The sequence below is a fragment of the Ascaphus truei genome, chromosome 5 (genome assembly GCF_040206685.1).
Source record: "Ascaphus truei isolate aAscTru1 chromosome 5, aAscTru1.hap1, whole genome shotgun sequence".
In the NCBI taxonomy this organism is placed as follows: domain Eukaryota; kingdom Metazoa; phylum Chordata; class Amphibia; order Anura; family Ascaphidae; genus Ascaphus; species Ascaphus truei.
Window position 1 is genome coordinate 162,265,471 of NC_134487.1, and position 19,703 is coordinate 162,285,173.

At 45.5% G+C, this 19,703-nt stretch overlaps 1 protein-coding gene and 1 long non-coding RNA gene across 2 annotated transcripts; both read right to left on the bottom strand.

Moving 5' to 3' along the window:
* Positions 1-749: 749 nt before the first annotated feature.
* Positions 750-9,142, bottom strand: UBE2B (ubiquitin conjugating enzyme E2 B). Its single transcript, XM_075601160.1, has 6 exons — positions 8,984-9,142; positions 5,354-5,434; positions 4,649-4,674; positions 3,660-3,749; positions 1,966-2,054; positions 750-1,252 (listed from the first exon to the last, which is right to left on the bottom strand). Exons 1-6 carry the CDS (start codon positions 9,025-9,027, stop codon positions 1,124-1,126), a joined length of 459 nt encoding a protein of 152 aa, XP_075457275.1. The 5' UTR covers positions 9,028-9,142; the 3' UTR covers positions 750-1,123.
* LOC142495546 (uncharacterized) lies at positions 6,373-8,976 on the bottom strand. Its single transcript, XR_012801758.1, has 2 exons — positions 8,499-8,976; positions 6,373-7,385 (listed from the first exon to the last, which is right to left on the bottom strand). It is a non-coding gene; the product is annotated as an uncharacterized LOC142495546 (long non-coding RNA).
* Positions 9,143-19,703: the final 10,561 nt, after the last annotated feature.

The following is a 19,703-nucleotide window of genomic DNA, read 5'->3' on the forward strand; positions in this document are numbered from 1 at the left end:
CAGCTCCCTCCATTTTGTCCCCATCTGTTTTCACAGACATGGACTGAGCTTGGAGAAACAGATGAAAATGTTATGTTAAAAACAAACAAGTTTGTACGTGTATATATATATAAAGTCTATAATAAATATAAACTATATATAAATATAAATATAAATATAAAAAGTCTATCAGAATCGTACGCCAAGTTTAACTTTGTGTAAACTCTAAAAACACTCTTCATAGATTATACACTATCAGATTAGAAATGTATTTGATGCAGCACGGATTCATTATATAGATTTAAAATTGAAAAAAAAAAGTATTTTTAGAATATGGCTATTAAAGAATACAATAAATGATAGTTACCAAAACTAATTATAAACGAAACTACGGTAGACAATTCTGTCTTAATTTAAAAAATCGCAATCATTCAAGTATTCATCATGAGGCACGGGTAAAAATAATTTCAAACAAAATGTCATATAGGACATCTTCATACCTAGACATTTCTCTCCCCCCCACCCCATTTAAGATTGTTATGCATCAACTTGTGCCAAAAAGTAATAGAAATGTCTTAAAATAAAATTGGTATATATGCCCCAAAAGGAAATGTTCATCGGTCAACAAATTTAAGTGATTAACAGACTCTTTACTGAGCTATTCAATTAACAGTTTAAAAAAAAAAAAAAAAATTATATAAACTTTTCCCCCCAAGTAAACTGCAGGTGCTCACCTATTAAAAAAAAAATAATAATTATCCACAAAATGATTAGGATTTAAAAATACAAATTTACAAAATGTGTATATTCTTTCATGAAAACTCCACACCAACATTATATATTTTGAGGGGGAAAAAAAAAATACAAACAGGATATATTACAAATGTAGCAATAACTTATTTCATACCATGCATACCATGCAATAAAAAGTACATTAGTAGAGATACACAAGCTTTTAAATTTTCCAAACAGGGGAGCGGGGAAAAAGGTTTTTTTGTTTTCCTCAGTGTTTGCCAACAACTTTGTATGTAAATCCTTATAGCTTTGTGGCACTTAAAATCGGTAGTAGCATTTGTGTGTCTTTTACCGACTTAAATTATACACAAGAGACAAAGGTAATGTGCTGCACAGAGGAAATGATCTATTAGGAATCGTTCCAACTTTGCTCGACGATGGCTGATACCCTTTTCTCGTATTCGCGTTTATTCTCCTGATAAAGTTGTGCCGCTTGGCTGTTGGCTGGGCTATTCGGGTTTGGTTCATCAAGAAGAGACTGAAAAGAATGAGGATTAATACTTTGCAACTAGTTTTGGCAAACAAGCAAATTAACACAGTTTGGTGGCTAGGGGGGGGGGGGGGGGGGGGGAGTAAATTTTTCCATACAACTATAAAAATGAACATAATGCACCGTAAGGACATAACATATGTAAAAATAGCCACACCCATGAGGTCTTCTATTTAAAGTCTTTGTAGAATGGTAATTTCCCTATTTGTGATTCAGCTAGCTTGGATATACGAGAAACAGAAAAAATGATTTGTCCTATTTTTGCACACAAATCCTAGCTAAAATTACATTGATTAGGTTAACTGACCAATAATGCCCACTGCCCCAAGGAGTAATTTGGTGGGCAATCAGAAGTCCTATATTATTATTTCGAGAGATAGAGATAGAGCTATATATATACTATTCCCTTAACCCATTGCAGCCTCATATTGCAGCAAAAGTATTAATCTGACTGAGGGTAAAAGTTTTCAAAACCCAGGACTGCTGTGCAGTGCCTCAAGGTCATATGCTGCATAACCTGCCAATTCACCTAAATTCTGGGCAAAGTCCCAATGATAATACATTCTCCCCTGCACAAACTGCCAAAGGCCTTTTTTTGTTTGAAAGACAACATGTAAAACAAACAATGACTGCTGCTTAGCTTCTTCAGTGATGACAAAAACGTGTACATTACTGAAATTGCTAAAATGTGAGATACGTACCTGGATTGAAGTTAAAATAGAAGAGACATCATAAGTTGGACTCCAACGATTCTGAAGGATATCTAAACATATGCTTCCGTCCGCATAAACTGCAAAGAAGCACACACCATTATATAATTTCGCATTTGAAAACAGTAGAACGATATTTCAATTAAAATGCAACGCTGACTTAATGGTAATTTCCCTTTCTACATAAAATTTATTTGTTTTGTTGTGAAACAGCAATTAAAAACAACAAAGATGTCTTATCACATTCAAAAGTATGCGCCAAAATGGACCAATGATGCGGACATCTTTATGCGGTACAATCTCAGTGACGGATATTCTCCCACTCAACAAAAAAATGCCCATAAACATCGAGACGTATGGAGCAAACCGGTGCAGAAAGAAACACCAGTCTCAAGTGTGTCAGTCTCTAGGGGAGTTTTTTTTCCTGCACCGGCTGGCTCCATACAATTGAAAACCTGTCCAAAGCTTTAAAGCACTGCTACTTTGTGTGGTTAGGGAATTGACCCACAAAATCTTTAAAAAAAAAAAAGGTTTCTTCAGATTGCGCCACGGTTGCCTTGTTATTTTTTTACATGTTAAAACATCTATGGAGAGGAAGAATACGAGACTTACTACAAAACATACTTGGTGCCCATGCACTCCATGTGAGTGTATATATGTTACCATATCTATCTGTAAATCCAATTGTACACACAGACACAGACACTTTTAGTGGATACCATTTAAGCATTATTGATGGATTCCCTCTTCTATTCCTACCCAGTGAAGTAATATAATGCTAGATCAGTGATTCCCAACTCCAGTCCTCAAGAAACCCCAACAGGTCAGGTTTTAGGGATATCCTTACTTCAGCACAGGTGGTTCAGTCAAAATGACTAAGCCACTGAATGAATGAGTCATCTGTGCTGAAGCAGGGATATCCCTAAAACCTGACCTATTGGGGGTTCTTGAGGACTTTTGACAACACATTTTATTTAGATTTACTAGAACAAAGGGGTCTTCATTCCCAAACTCTTTCCATATCTGCACTTAATTCTCTCACCCACACTGCTCCCATCATCCTAATATCCCACTCATTCATCTACCCCTCCCTCATCCCCATCCTTCCATAATAAATAAATAAATAAAATAAAAAACATTTTCTTAAGATTGGTCAAAAAATAAAATCTTTTTAAATTCATTTTAAAAGTGAAATGTGTTTTAAAATGGAGTATATAAGGGTGAGTAATGTGGTAGAGTGATGAATCAGTGTAGGTAAGAAAGGTGAAGTGCAGACACAGAAGGTGGGTTTGACTCCCAGAGGAAGGGGGAGGATGGAAGGGGTTAAGTGTCCCGGGAGCGCAGAAGAGAGAAAGGGGATAACATAAGAAAAGTGAGGGACGTTACCATTCACTGCTCTGATACGCTTTTCCCCTCCAAACCCCCTCCCCCCCCCTCAGAGTTAGCATTCAGAAGCAGGAGGGGGGGAGGAGAAGAGTACTTTGGGAGAGGGGCAGAGAGACAGCACAGCTGCACGTCTGACCACAGGAGTCAGCATCCCGAAATACCACGATAACAGGTAATCTCCCATATTGGCACACCGGGAGATTCTGTTATCGCGATATACTGACCAACCCTAGTCGCCACTTGATCAATTTTTGTATTTCTACCACATCCCCATGTCTGCAGGCAACAGAGCTACTTACCATTCGGATGGAACATTTTTGATACAAATCTAACAGTTGGAGGTTTGTTTGGATACTCTTCCGAAAATTCTATTACGAGTTTAAAAGTACCTATGGGAGAAGATATCGCCATTACAAAGGGAATGATTGAACCATTGTATTGGATTACAAAGAATTTAACTAGTAATTTTAGAATGTCTGCCTAAAAATTAACATGCTACAACATTAAACATGTCTTTGCACTTAAAATGTAGCACTTACAATGTAGCTGTAGCTTCTGGTCACAGCTTTGGAAGTATAGAGATGGTTAATTGCTCTACAGTGCAGCATGGTTATTTTAAGGAACAAGGTAGGGGGGTAAAATATACATGCCCTAAAAAACACACCAAGTAATGTACAGTACCTATAGCGTAATTGTCCAGAAACTATTCACAAAAGTTATAATAAAAATAAATAAAAAATACACAATGTATTGTTCAAATTACTGTACTAGTTCATCCCATTTTGGAGGCAGATTATGAAATTGGTTAGAATTGTACCAGAGATCAGCAGCTCGTAAAGTATAAACAATAAACAGGTTGTCTTTTTCAGGGTCAAACTGATTGCCCTACATCCAAAATAGATCATGATCACATTAACGCTGAAAATACATGTAGTGTACATATCACCTGACTATTTTCCATGCTAGACAAATGGGTGTCCAGAAGGTAGCCAAGGGTTAAACCAGGCATTACCGGCACCACACTGAAGGGTATTTTCTATCTGAAGTCTTAGGACATTCTGTTCCATATTAAGTAATGCCATTCTGCAACAATGCACCAAAACTCACGCGAATGGGCTGTAAGGCATCTTCCACAGCCGGAAACAATCTTATGGAATAGCACACCTTAGTAAATATGGCCCTCTATAAGAGACCTTTAGCAGATTTTTCATAGTTTTTTTTTTTTTTTTTTTAAATCTTAGCATTTTCAAGTTCAACTAAATATTTATTGAAGAAACAGAGAACTTACCATCTTCAAATGGTGTCCCTTCAGGCCTGAAAGAAGAGTAAGAATTAACTGTGGGCTGAAAATTGTGACTTTTCAATGTTTAGTAGGAGCTTTGCTTTTATGGTGTACAGATTATTTACCAATATGGTCAACTTGACCTTTTTGCATAGCCTCTTCTGTAATGCGGCACAGTTTGCCGAGCAGAACAAGGTTACCCCAAGTGCAGCCAGCACTCAAGATAGTACATTTGTTACTATTTCACTGTAGAATGGTTGTTCAGAGGATTTGTTTAAAAGTCAGTCAGTGCTGAAGGAGACTGCAACTGTGTTGTTTGCAATGCAAAATATTAGTCTTCATTTTGAAATACGTATTAAGGTACGTGTCAAAAAATAAAATGTAATCTAGCAAGATTTTTGGCATAACACAAAGGGTATTTAGTAAACACTTATGAACAATAAGAGTTTGAGCTGAAGAGATATGTTGCTCTATTCAAATATTTTCTGGAGGTGTATTGCTTTGAGCAAAAAGGAAAGAAAAAAACCCAAAAAAAACCACTGGTATATTCCACCCAAAGATTACCAATTTGTGTGATGTGGCCCCTCAAGCTTCACCCAACAGGGGGTTGGCTTTGGCTTCTTTCTTACCACCCCTTGACCAAGATCTTCTGCTCCAAAAGACATGCAATAATCTTCCTAATTAGAGTATGAGAATAAACTGTTTACTTACCCAAATATAACTGCATTCCACACCATGATATTGTTCTCAGATGGGGCACCACTGACTCCTACTGGAGGGTCTTCCTGCAATCTGTTAATTAAAAAGTATTAAAAAAACAAGTCTTTATAAAAATAACATTGCTCAATATTTACTGAAGCTACATTCTAAAAATCACAGCGATTACATGCATTTAGTTATTAATAAATATTAGGCCTGCCTAATTTTAAGGTGCACGCCGTTCTAATTGACAACACAATGTGGGTTGCAATCACTCTAAAATGGGTCATGTGAATCTGCAACTAAAATAAATGTTTTTCTAGTATTTGTTCTGCGGTTACACAGTCTGAAATATAGCTATTAAGAAGTTAAGATGGAGTATGTAGTGCTTTAAAAAATAAATAAATGTAAGACATTTAAAGACTAAATGTACTGTAAGATCCATCCAAGTGTGCAGTGGCTTGGCACAACGTAGAAAAAAACTGTGCCTAAGTGCTGCCGTGATGTATTTATAAATACATTACTGAACTACAGAAAATAAACCCAGTATTCTTGAAGATTCAAGATGAGTATTAGGCCTTAACGTTTTTCTTTTAAATTAAGCTTCGGGCCTGGAAAACATTCATGCTTTTGTTCTACCACACATGCTTTCAAAAGAGAAACTTTAACATTTCCTAAGACACTGGAAAATAACAGATTTGAAGAAAAGGGTGTAGTCTGCCAACCTTACTGAGTCTACTATAAACAACTTGCAAGTGATTATTTGAGAAATGGTAAATTAAGAGCATCTATATAGGAAGTAGTTGAAATCAGGCGAGATGTTTTTCGCACCTTTGTACTTAACTTTGTTTCAATATAGCCAGTGTACACAGAATAAAGGAAACAACGCCAATTCACCTGCATTTCATTTTGAAATGTGATACTTCTGTTGCATGTTATCTTCAAACATAGTTTCACTACGTAACATACTGTTTTTAATAATAATTATACCCTCCCCCCGCGCAAAAAAACATTTTGCAAAACAAAAAACGTGTGTACATGTTTTGTTTTATTTATTTTTTACAGGACAAGAAAAAAAAATGTGACTTTCAGATTTAAGTTTTGTACAGACATTTACATTGATAAACACATGTAAATAGTTAGCTCACGGTATCAGTCCAGATTTGGCTTGGGTGAGAAAAGATATTGCACATCTTTGGACATGTTAATGCAAAATAATTTACTTAAAAAAACAAACAAAAAATAAATAGTAAAATATGCATTACAATTAGTGTTTACAGAGCCAGTTTAATTGTAAGCAGTGATAATCCACATATGAGAGTTCAGAACAGACATGCTTTAGTTGTCAGTTACCTTTTAAGCATCAACAACCCTTGTTAATTAAGGCGTCAACATAACCATTTGATTTCTGAAGAGGAATAAATAACTGTTCTTGAAGTTTGTGTAAAAAACAGAATAAATAAATCAAACAGATGAGACCTGGCAGGCTGGATGACATATGTATGCTGAAAGAAGTTATTATTGCATCATAAAATATAATCTCTGAGCCAACTGCATACAAAAACAGTTCTCTAATTCATTATGATTTGGATATCAAATTTCTTTTGTCCACGGAGAAAAGTATGTAATCCCACACGTTCGTTTTCTATTATGTCTACAAGCGTTTCCGGTGCTCCTGCGAGTGAGTGGAAGGCTGCAGAAACTCCAGCAGTACATGAAGATGGGCAAAGCAAAGCACAACGGATTTGTCAATAATCTCATTTATTTTAAGTCAAAAACATCACAGTGATGTTTCTGTCTTAAAATAAATTAGATTGACAAATCCGTTGCGCTTTGCGTTGCCTATCTTCATACAAGCGTTATAGGGCCTTCCTAAAAGTGAACAAAGGCTGTAAAATATAAGTGCTTTACTCTAACCCTACATACAAATGTGATTTGTAGGTGCCACCAGTAGTTCTAGAAGACCTGGGCGAGGGGTCCGGTGCCCTCAGTGGCTCTAAGACCCAGGAAAGGTGCTCATGTTGATTTTATGACATCTCTATACCTCAGTAACAAAAAAACAAAAAAAAGGGAGATTGTCATCATTACCAACAACCATGTACAGACACATCAAAGGATCTATACAGGCAGTCCTCGTTTTACAATGCTTCGCTTTCCAACGAATGGCTTATCCAACGCTATGCAATGCATACCTATATTCATTTTTACAACGCCAAAATGGCTTATCCAACGCTCTTACGACGCTTTGCAACGTTGTGTATGTGTGTATATATATATATATACACACACACACACTCACATAAACATTGTTGCAAAGCGTCGTAAGAGAGTATATATATAATATTATATACCATCTAATATATTATTTATTTTGTTATATTATATATATAATACAGTATATACACTATATAATTTATGTGTGTGCTGCATATCTTATTGCCTGCATAAAATATTTGGTGTATTTTAGTGTTAAAAATGCTTTCAGGAACAGAACTTTTAATTTAAACAGTGTTCCTATGGGAAAACGTGTTTCGCTTTACAACGCCATTTTGAGTAACGCATTGTGTCGGATAACCGAGGACTGCCTGTACTTGTGCTTATATTTACTTTGGTCCACCTAGTTTTAATTAATACTTTCCACTTCTACAATCGAAAGAGATAATAGATGAGCGAGCGAAACACAAACATCCCAATCGCGGGCACACAGAATTCCAGTGGGGATCTCTATATAGAAACAATCCTCCTTGCAGCAGTTCTGGGTGGGCGCTCCGTTCACCCACGAGGGAATCCTCTCAGATCACAAACAGAAACAAGGAAGACACCACACACTGGGTGCGTGGTACATAAATGTATATATAAAAAAAAAAAACAACAAACACACACCATGCATAAGTAACTTACATTTGAGTAAATAAAGTTTTACTTGTATTTACTCAAATGTAAGTTACTTATGCTTGGGGGGGGGAGGGGTGTGTGTGTGTGTGTGTGTGTGTGTGTGTGTGTATACACACTTTATTTGAATTTTCTGTGAAAAAGGTGGTTGTGTGTTTTTTATATATTTAAATACACAACTCCCCTCGGGTGCACAGTGTCTTCGTGTGTGTACACACACACACACACACACACACACACATACACAAAAAATGAATCTTGTTACTTTTCACTCTTTACATCTGATCCAGCATAACCCCTTCCCCACCAGCAACGTGTGTGCGTAGGAGTCACAGCAGTGTGTATTTCCACTTCCCAGGACCCAGTGTACCATCAGCGGTGCCACTACCAGTTTTGGAACTCCCTCAATAATACGCAGGATGGTTGTAGGTGGCCAGGACGCCTCTGTATCAACAGGAGATAAGTGACAAGTCTGGCAAGAGATGGGTGGAAAGATGCCTCTTGTATGTGATGGCAGATAACTTGTAGTTGTTCCCCCTATAGAGGGTATATAGGGGACACCCCGGAAAGGTAGGGAGTGTCCGTGATTGGCTTGAGGAACTCCCCTGCCCGGGTGTTTGGAAAGTGGTGTCACCAGAACTTGATCCTCTTCCTGTCCGGGCCGCTGGGCCTAAAAAACAGACCCGGCGAGAGCGAGCAGAGGCGGAAGGGTAACAGCCCGGGGGGAGAGTGTGTATCCGCGCTACTCACCTCTTGAAGTCTCTCATGAGCCTCCTCCTGGCCGGGGTGGACATGGCCCTGGTTAAAGCGGACGGGAGCGCACAGGTGTGGGGAGCCCGGGCCCGGCCGCCGCTCACTCTGCAGCCCTGGCACAAACAAGCGGCGGTGACGTCTCCCCGTGCCCAAAAAAGGCAGGGCAGAACGTTCCACTGGACCGTACCACCCCGCGCGGGTCTGCAGGGGAATCCAGAATGGAACGTAAGCACCAGTACCGCCCTATCCCGGTGCTCAACGCCCAGTTTTACTCCGCAGTGTCATTGTTTCTATATTCTAGGCAGTATTACGGCGGAATTTGCAGGCTGATAGGCTATATAGCTGGGGAAGATGTTCTCATTCTTCGCCGGTTCCCCCTACGCACAAACGTGGAGGTGGAACGTGCCAAGAGTGACAACTGCGAGAGTTCCTGAAAAAAAAAAAAAAAAAAGGTTGCGTCAGATCATGTGACCCGGAGCTCCCTGAGTGACTGGGGTCCCAGTGCATTGCGTGTGGAAGGGGGCACGCTATCTAAGTTCCTTCTATCAAAGCAGAGTAATATGGCGATGACATGTTTTAATTCAATCTATATAAAACTCCTTGTGCTCTTTAAATGATATTTGTATTACTCTGTTCAGTTTTTGCCATCACATGGGCAAACAAGATGCTTTACATAAGTAGCCCTCCCAACACTTTCCTGGTCTATGTAACCCCTTGAGAAAGGGGTTAATGTCGAGCTTCTTTTTTTTCTTCAAACATAGCCCTATAATAGTGACATACATGTATTTAGTGTCCACCTTAGCAAAAATGTTTTTGTTTTATTTCATTGGACAAAAAAATGGCAAGAAAAGCATACATGTGCCATGTAAATGTATTTCAAATACATGCATGTGGTTTAAATTTGGGAATGAACGTTTTTGTGACATGTTAGAGGTCTGCTGTGATTTAGAGGTATTATGTGACAGTTCTCCTGATAGTCACAAGTGGCATGTCCTGCCAAACCCCTGCATGAAACGTGGCAGCTTCATTGTTGATACAGCTAGAGGGCTAGTTTTTTTTTTAACTGAAGTTTGTTGTACAAAAGATTAGGGAGTGAAGCATTGTGTGGCGAAGGGATCTTTCTTGGGTCTATGGTGACGTCTCAAATTCAAGACAGCAGTCTCCTACCATCTGAAAATAAAATAAATAGTTGTGTTTTATGCAATAATACAATTTAGTTGATGATTGTATGCATGCAGACATACATGTATATCAAAATATACACTTTCTAATATTTCCCATGCTACATTTAAAAAACGGGAAAAAAATATATAGATACTATAGATACATTTATATTATCATTTTGTACCATTGGATTATGAATCAAACATAATTTGATTTATTATGGTATATATTTTTAAATTATGTCTTATTAAGGGTTTCTATCTCACGTTACCTGGGGTCATGGGTGTATCAGCCACCCTATTCAGATCCGCTGTCGTGGCCTATTTGGGCGCCTCTACTCCCTTGGCACGTCCTACATCCCATTCATGGGTGGAGAACACTTATTTCGCCTCAATATGGGCGACTGCACAGCCATCCATTGTTCCTCATTCCTTATCTCCCGTAGGAGCTCTAAGAATTTAGGGGATGTCTCTTTCTGTTCTCAAAGTTGAAGGTATAGCGTCATCACATCTCCCTTGGGGACCCGCGTATTAATTGTTCCTCTCTGGCGCGGTTAACTCTGTCTGCAGAGACCCTTTTATTGCTCACAACCTTTAGCAGGGTCACTTCTAACTTGTGTAAAAATTCCAATAATGTCTCCCCTTCCTGTTGATACATCCCCCTGAACTGGAAATAGAGCTCTTCTCCACTTTCAGTAGCCTGGAATATACTTTCTAAGGCATGCAGGTATGCACCAGAGGTGATGGCTTCTTTCCCTTCTCTAACTGCCCTAATTATAACCAACGTTGGCCCTTTGAGGCTTTCCGCAATCCGGACTCTCTTGTACTGCTGTGATCCCCCCATTCTTGCACCATTTGTGTGACCTGCTCTATCCATTTCTCAGAATTCTCCTATCCAGGTGGGGTAGGACTTACACCTGAAAAGGTTTGTAGCTGCTGGAAATAGCTGTCACCCTGGCGGGATTGCATGGACTTTTCCACTAATTCTCCCATGGCTGTTTTGGGTGCCACGGGTGAAGTAGAGGACAGCTGGTTATGTCTCACTGTGAAGCTCTTCCATAGTGACCCCCTCCTTAGTTAGGAACTCTCGGATCTTGTCTATGATAGTGTGATTGACGGGATTGCTAGGGCCAGCAACAGGGTCACAACCAACAGTGATATCCAACATTTCATTTTCCCTCCCCGCAATACTGTTAGGCACACAAGAATAATTAATATCATCATGACACATGCACAGTATATAAGCAGTCTTAATACTGTAACATAACAATTTTCCCTTTATTTGGGCCTGTCCCCACGGATGGGCCATTCCTAGTACCCCGTTGACAGTCGCATCATCGACCGTATCTGGGATCGTTAGGATTAACGCTCTGAGGAGGTCCCAGGTGAGGACAGAAAAAATGACACCTTCAATAAAATGTCTTCTCCTTCAGGAAGACCTGTTAGTGATAGAATCACTTTTGCTTTATGTCTATTAACTTGCTCCTGTGCACCTGGGTGAACTCATACCTGTGATTGTATATATATATGGGTGTGTATATATAGTAATAGTCAGCATAGATTTCTGAAGGATATTTTGTGCCAATCTAACCTTATTAGTTTATTTGAGGAGGTAAGTAGGAATTTAGACCAGGGTAATGCAGTTGATGTGGTCTACTTAGATTTTTCAAAACCTTTTGATATGGTTCCACACAAGAGGTTAGTGTAAAAAATAAAGCAAATTGGACTCGGTAAAAATATTTGCACCTGGATTGAAAACTGGTTGAAGGATAGACAACAGAGAGTTGTTGTAAATGGAACTTTTTCAGGTTGGCTAAAATTGTGAGTGGAGTACCTCAGGGATCGATACTAGGACCATGACCTCGAGGTTGGCATAGAGAGCAAAGTCACCATCTTTGCTGATGACACTAAAGTGTGTAAGGTAGTAGAATCAGAGCAGGATGTAATCTCTCTCCAGAAGGACTTGGATAGACTGGAATCTTGGGTACGTAAATGGCAGATGAGGATTAATACAGATGTAAGGTTATGCATTTGGGAAACAAGAATAAACAGGCAATTTACAAATTAAATGGGGATAAATTAGGAGAATCCTTGATTGAGAAGGATTTAGGAGTGCTTGTAGACAGCAGGATTAGCAATAGTGTCCAATATCATGCAGTAGCTGCAAAGGCAAACAATATCTTATCTCGCATTGAACGCAGAATGGATGGAAGGGAAGTAAACATGATTATGCCCTTCTATAAAGCATTAGTAAGATCACATGTCGATTAAGGAATACGATTGTGGGCACCACTCCATACAAAAAGACAATATTGACTAGAAAAAGTACAAAGAGCCACCAAGTTAATAAAGGGGATGTAAAATCTGATGTATGAGGAGCGTCTAGCTAAATTAGATTTCTTTATATTTGATTAAAAGAGACGTCTAAGAGGGGATATGATAATTATATACAAATATATTCAGGGACAATACAAGGAGCTTTCAAAAGAACTATTCATCCCCTAGCCTAGGGCAATACAGACGGGTCATCCCTTAAGGTTGGAGGAAAGGAGATTTAACCAGCAACAAAGGATAGGGTTCTTTATACTAAGGGCAGTTAAAATGTGGAATTCATTACCCATAGAGACTGTGATGGCAGATACAATAGATATCTTCAAAAACAGGTTGGACATCTTTTTTTTTTTTTTTTTTAGAAAGGAAAAGTATTCAGGAATATACCAAATAAGTACTCATGGGAAGGATGTTGATGCAGGGAGTAATCTGATTGCCAATATTTTGAGTCAGGAAGGAATGTATTTTTCCCCTTATGAGATATCAATAGATGATATTTCACTGGGGTTTTTTGTTTGCCTTCCTCTGGATCAATATACTGTAAGTACAAGTATAGGATAAATATCTGTCATCTAAATTTAGCATAGGTTAAACTTGATGGACATATGTCTTTTTTGATATATATATACTAGCTGAGAGACCCGGCGTTGCCCGTGAGTTAAATTTCCCGCTAGGAAAAGGTGGGGGGAGGGACAGTGGACAGGAGATGGGGAGGGGGGAGGGACAGTGGACATGAGGGGACGGGGACAGTGGACAGGAGGGGAAGGGGACAGTGGACAGGAGGGGACGGGGACAGTGGACAGGAGGGGACGGGGACAGTGGACAGGAGGGGTCGGGGAGAGTGGACAGGAGGGGTCGGGACAGTGGACAGGAGGGGATGGGACAGTGGACAGGAGGGGACGGGACAGTGGACAGGAGGGGACAGTGGAGGGGACGGGACAGTGGACAGGAGGGGACGGGACAGTGGACAGGAGGGGACAGGACAGTGGAGGGGACGGGACAGTGGACAGGAGGGGACGGGACAGTGGACAGGAGGGTACGGGACAGTGGACAGGAGGGTACGGGACAGTGGACAGGAGGGGACGGGACAGTGGACAAGAGGGGACGGGGACAGTGGACAGGAGGGGGACAGTGGACAGGAGGGGGACAGTGGACAGGAGGGGTACAGTGGACAGGAGGGGGACGGGACAGTGGACAGGAGGGGGACGGGACAGTTGACAGGATTTGGGGAAGAGTGGACAGGGGGGAGAGTGGACAGGAGGGTACGGGACAGTGGACAGGAGGGTACGGGACAGTGGACAGGAGGGTATGGGACAGTGGACAGGAGGGGACGGGACAGTGGACAGGAGGGGACGGGACAGTGGACAAGAGGGGACGGGGACAGTGGACAGATGGGGACAGTGGACAGGAGGGGGACAGTGGACAGGAGGGGTACAGTGGACAGGAGGGGGACAGTGGACAGGAGGGGGGCAGTGGACAGGAGGGGGACAGGACAGTGGAAAGGAGGGGGACGGGACAGTGGACAGGAGGGGGACGGGACAGTGGACAGGAGGGGGACGGGACAGTGGACAGGAGGGGGGGGGAAAGTGGGGAGGAGGGGGGGGGACAGTGGGGAGGAGGGGGGGACGGGGGACAGTGGACAGGAGGGGGGGACAGTGGACAGGAGGGGAGGACAGTGGACAGGAGGGGACGGGGACAGTGGACAGGAGGGGACGGGGACAGTGGACAGGAGGGGTCGGGACAGTGGACAGGAGGGGACGGGACAGTGGACAGTAGGGGACAGGACAGTGGACAGGAGGGGACAGTGGACAGGTGGGCACAGTGGACAGGAGGGGACGGGACAGTGGACAGGAGGGGATGGGACAGTGGACAGGAGGGGGGTACAGTGGACAGGAGGGGGGGACAGTGGACAGGAGGGGGGGGGAGTGGACAGGGGGGGGGGAGTGGACAGGGGGGGGAGAGTGGAGAGGAGGGGGGAGAGTGGACAGGAGGGGGGTGACAGTGGACAGGAGGGGGAGGAGAGTGGACAGGAGGGGGAGGAGAGTGGACAGGATTGGGGGAAGAGTGGACAGGGGGGAGAGTGGACAGGGGGGGGGTGACAGTGGACAGGGGGGGTGACAGTGGACAGGAGGGGGGGGACAGTGGACAGGAGGGGGGGTGACAGTGGACAGGAGGGGGGGGAAGTGGACAGGAGGGGGGGACAGTGGACAGGAGGGGTGGGACAGTGGACAGGAGGGGGGACAGTGGACAGGAGGGGGGACAGTGGACAGGAGGGGGAGAGTGAACAGGAGGGGGGAGAGTGGACAGGGGGGGGGGAGAGTGGACAGGGGGGGGAGAGTGGATAGGAGGGGGGAGAGTGGACAGGAGGGGGGTGACAGTGGACAGGAGGGGGAGGAGAGTGGACAGGAGGGGGAGGAGAGTGGACAGGAGTGGGGGGAGAGTGGACAGGGGGGGTGACAGTGGACAGGGGGGGTGACAGTGGACAGGGGGGGGGCAGTGGACGGGGGGGGGTGACAGTGGACAGGAGGGGGGGGAAGTGGACAGGAGGGGGGGACAGTGGACAGGAGGGGTGGGACAGTGGACAGGAGGGGGGGACAGTGGACAGGAGGGGGGGGACAGTAGACAGGAGGGGGGGTGGGTTTCTTAATATTTACTGGTCCCTCCTCTCCACTCCCCCTGTATGTTTCTCCGCTCCCCCCTCTCTCTCCGCTCCTGAACCCCCCCCCCACACACACACACACAGACACACACACACACACACACACACACACACACACACACACACACACACACACACACACACACACACACACACACACACACACACACACACACACACACAGTATCACAAACACACAGTGTCACACACACACACACAGTGACACACACACACACACACACACACACGTCACCTCCTTCTGGCCGCCGCCATCTTAGTTACTCCGGGAGGGAGGAAGGGGGTCCTTCCGGCCGCCGCCATCTTAGGCGCCGCGTGGCAGCTGCAGGCTGCCTGCCCACTGCCTGTCCCCACGCCGGGGAGGGAGGTGAGTGGAGCGGGAGGGAGGTGAGTGGAGCGGAAGGGAGGTGAGTGGAGCGGGAGGGAGGTGAGTGGAGCGGGAGGGAGGTGAGTGGAGCGGGAGAATGGTGAGTGGAGCGGGAGGGAGGAGAGTGGAGCAGGAGGGAGGTGAGTGGAGCAGGAGGGAGGTGGAGGGAGGTGAGTGGAGCGGGAGGGAGGTGAGTGGAGCGGGAGGGAGGTGAGTGGAGCGGGAGGGAGGTGAGTGGAGTGGGAGGGAGGTGAGTGGAGCAGAGGGGAGGCAGGGAGGTGAGTGGAGCACCGGGGAGGGGAAGGGGGGTGAGTGGAGCACCGGGGAGGGGGGGAGGTGAGTGGAGCACCGGGGAGGGGGGGAGGTGAGTGTGATGGGGGGGGAGAGGACAGAGAGAGGGGTGTGTGTGCGCATGTGTTGGCCCTTTGGCCCGTCACTCCGCCTCAGGCCAATGAGAGGTGTGCGGGGGCGGGCCAAGGGGGCCTGGAGCAGTGGTGTGAGTGTGTGAGGCCAATGAGCGGTGTGCGGGGGCGGACGGGCCAAGGGACCAATGAGATTGCCGCTAGGGACAGGGAACACACCAGGGAAACATACATACATACAATGCTTTCAGAAATATATAGTAAGATATACAAGAAAACAGTGCTCAAAGTGTATATATTAATAAAATCAATATATGGTGCTAACATGAGTAAACCCAAACCTTAGATGGGAGGAATGTATAAATATACAGATGGAATAAATACAGTAACAATATTGCCAGACAGATTGGATTGGCAATAAGCTGAGGGAATGCTTATAGCTGGGGAGAAAGGCAGCTCTCTCAGGAACAACCTAATCCCAAAATTAGGAAAAGCAAACACTTCTAATGCGTGTGTGAAGGTATATAACAATTTATGAAAAATAGGACAACCTATGTCCACTAGCAGATGGTCACAGAAATCCACGGAGCTCCATGGTACCGTTGTACAACTGTGGACATCACACCTACTGGCACGACATCTGGTTAGCATATTTTCAGCGTTTGCAGATTGCACTTACATACTTGGTCTCCCGAATCAACTCCATCTACCTGCGGAGGCTTCAGCTGATGGGTATGTGACTGACGTCATTCTCGATTCAGCACAATTGTCTTCTGCACTTTAGGAGTAGGAGAACCAGTAATACCTGCACTACTGATGAGTAACTGGATTTGTCTATCATCTGCCGGACCGGTAATATATTCTATTCATCTTTATCTACCACATTGATTGTATACGGGACTCCCTATAAACGTTACACGTAATACAGAGTGCTGGTGATTGTGTCAGCCACTCACACAGACTCTAATTTCAGCTTTAGAGACTCTTTGAGCCCCCAAGGCAATTTTTGCTCTCCTCCTCCTATGTGGAGATCACAGCTTGATCTGATGTTATACTGATATTTCTTTAAGTATATGTTTTATATGTATTTTATATCTGTTAGTGGACATAGGTTGTCCTATTTTTTATAATTTGTTATATAGCTTCACACACGCATTAGGAGTGTGCACTTTTCCTAATTTTCTACACACATATATATAGCCAATATAAAGATGACTTGTGAGTACATTCACATGTCTTAGACAGGTCTGCAACCATGCTTTTCACCATTATCACCTAGCATACAGTGCTTCCACTGCGGCAAGGGATTCTGGGAAATTACATGCAAATGAGCACACTGTGTCACCTTTTGCCTAAAATCCATTTTTACATGGAACCCTTATAAGCTAATGCTCTCTGTTGTTTTCTGTTTATGTTTAGGGGCCTTAGGTCTGGTATCTCCTTAATCGGTCAGTACCAGAACCCTCTCCATCAGTAGAATCTCCCGGGGTATCTACTCTAAGTACACTGAATCTACTGCTTGTGGGTGGGACATCATCCGTACCCTTACTAGAGGGGTTAGGTCCCAGGCGACTACCCACCCCTGAGGCAGCACCTCCAGCTAGCCAACCAGACTCCTTAGATTCATATGTGTAGCCGTGTCGCCTCTTACCTCTGGTGCCAGGGATGGGGGCGGCTGCAGTGTATGGGAGCGGCTGAGCTCCGCGGCGAACCCGGCAAGCAGGGGCCGCCATCTTGTAGTTCGCACATGCGCAGTGGAATCTTTGCGCATGCGCAGTCTCCAGAGTTGTGGCGGCCATCTTAGGAGAGGCTCCGCAAGGGACTACATTTCCCAGGAGTCTGAGAGACATGCAGGTAGAATGTTGACACAGTTTGGCAGTTACTGGAGTTGTTGGCAGTTGCTGGAGTTACTGTCCATTACTTGGAGGAAGGGGAGAACCGTTGAGGTAGTGTCCAGGGACTAGGTTTGTCCCTTAGGTCCCAGCTAGGTCCTAAGTCCCCTTTTAGATGGTGGCTGCTATAGGGAAGACCCCAGACAGGGATGCTACCCTTTAGCCTAAGGCTGGGGCCATGCTGCCGTAGACCACGCTGAGGCGTCCGCACGCGGCACGATCAGAATGCCTTAAGGCAGTGATCGCGCCTAGGAAGTAGGAGGGGGCGTGCGTTGCGTGAGAAATCAGTTGAAACTGATTTCGCAGCGTGACAGACAGGTCACGTGAGCGGTTTGCCCAATGAGGGCTTACCAGATCAGTGACGTCACTGGCACACCCCTAGACATGCCCACCGATGGCGCGTGTACCATGGCCGGAAAACGCACCTTCACGCGGGTGATGTCACGGCCGCGCACGCCTCCGCACTGGCTAAGGCACTATGGACCTGGCCTTATAGTGTCAGGTGTAGCACCAGCGAAGAAACACCATGTTGTGAGCTGCAGCCTGCGGTTTGGGATCAGACCACAGGAAACTATAGACATTGGGGGGCGCCCTCCAGCTTGAGCTCCCTCAAGAGGCGGACGCCTATGCGGACCAGAGAGAGAGGATTCAGCAGACATTGTGGGATTAGACGGATCCTTTTTGCTTATTCAGCGGTACCTGGGTACAGGAGTGCCCAGAGAGGCAAAGTGCACCAACGGTCCACAGGGGTAGCGCTACTCCCTACACGTGGGTGGGACTGACTCTCATTGGGGGAGGACAATTGGCACTGGACAGTGGACAGGAGGGGACGGGACAGTGGAGGGGACAGGACAGTGGACAGGAGGGGACGGGACAGTGGACAGGAGGGGACGGGACAGTGGACAGGAGGGTACGGGACAGTGGACAGGAGGGGACGGGACAGTGGACAGGAGGGGGGACGGGACAGTGGACAGGAGGGGACGGGGACAGTGGACAGGAGGGGGACAGTGGACAGGAGGGGGACGGGACAGTGGACAGGAGGGGGACGGGACAGTGGACAGGAGGGGGACGGGACAGTGGACAGGAGGGGGACGGGACAGTGGACAGGAGGGGGACGGGACAGTGGACAGGAGGGGGACGGGACAGTGGACAGGAGGGGGACGGGACAGTGGACAGGAGGGGGACGGGACAGTGGGGAGGAGGGGGGGACGGGGACAGTGGACAGGAGGGATGGGGACAGTGGACAGGAGGGGGGCAGTGGAAAGGAAGGGACGGGACAGTGGACAGGAGGGGATGGGACAGTGGACAGGAGGAGATGGGACAGTGGACAGGAGGGGACGGGACAGTGGACAGGAGGGGACGGGACAGTGGACAGAAGGGGAAGGGACAGTGGACAGGAGGAGGGGGACAGTGGACAGGAGGGGGGGGACAGTAGACAGGAGGGGGGGACAGTGGACAGGAGGGGGGGAACAGTGGACAGGAGGGGGGGACAGTGGACAGGAGGGGGGAGAGTGGACAGGAGGGGGGGAGAGTGGAAAGGGGGGGGGCAGTGGACAGGGGGGGGAGAGTGGACAGGAGGGGGGTGACAGTGGACAGGAGGGGGAGGAGAGTGGACAGGAGGGGGAGGAGAGTGGACAGGAGTGGGGGGAGAGTGGACTGGGGGGAGAGTGGACAGGGGGGGTGACAGTGGACAGGAGGGGGGGAGTGGACAGGAGGGGGGGGGGAAAGTGGACAGGAGGGGTGGGACAGTGGACAGGAGGGTGGGGACAGTTAACAGGAGGGGGGGTGGGTTTCTTAAAATTTACGGTCCCTCCTCTCCACTCCCCCTGTATGTTTCTCCGCTCCCCCCTCTCTCTCCGCTCCTGCCCCCCCACCCCCGCCATGCGTAGCTCCGGTCCCCACCCTAGAGTGTCACACACACACAC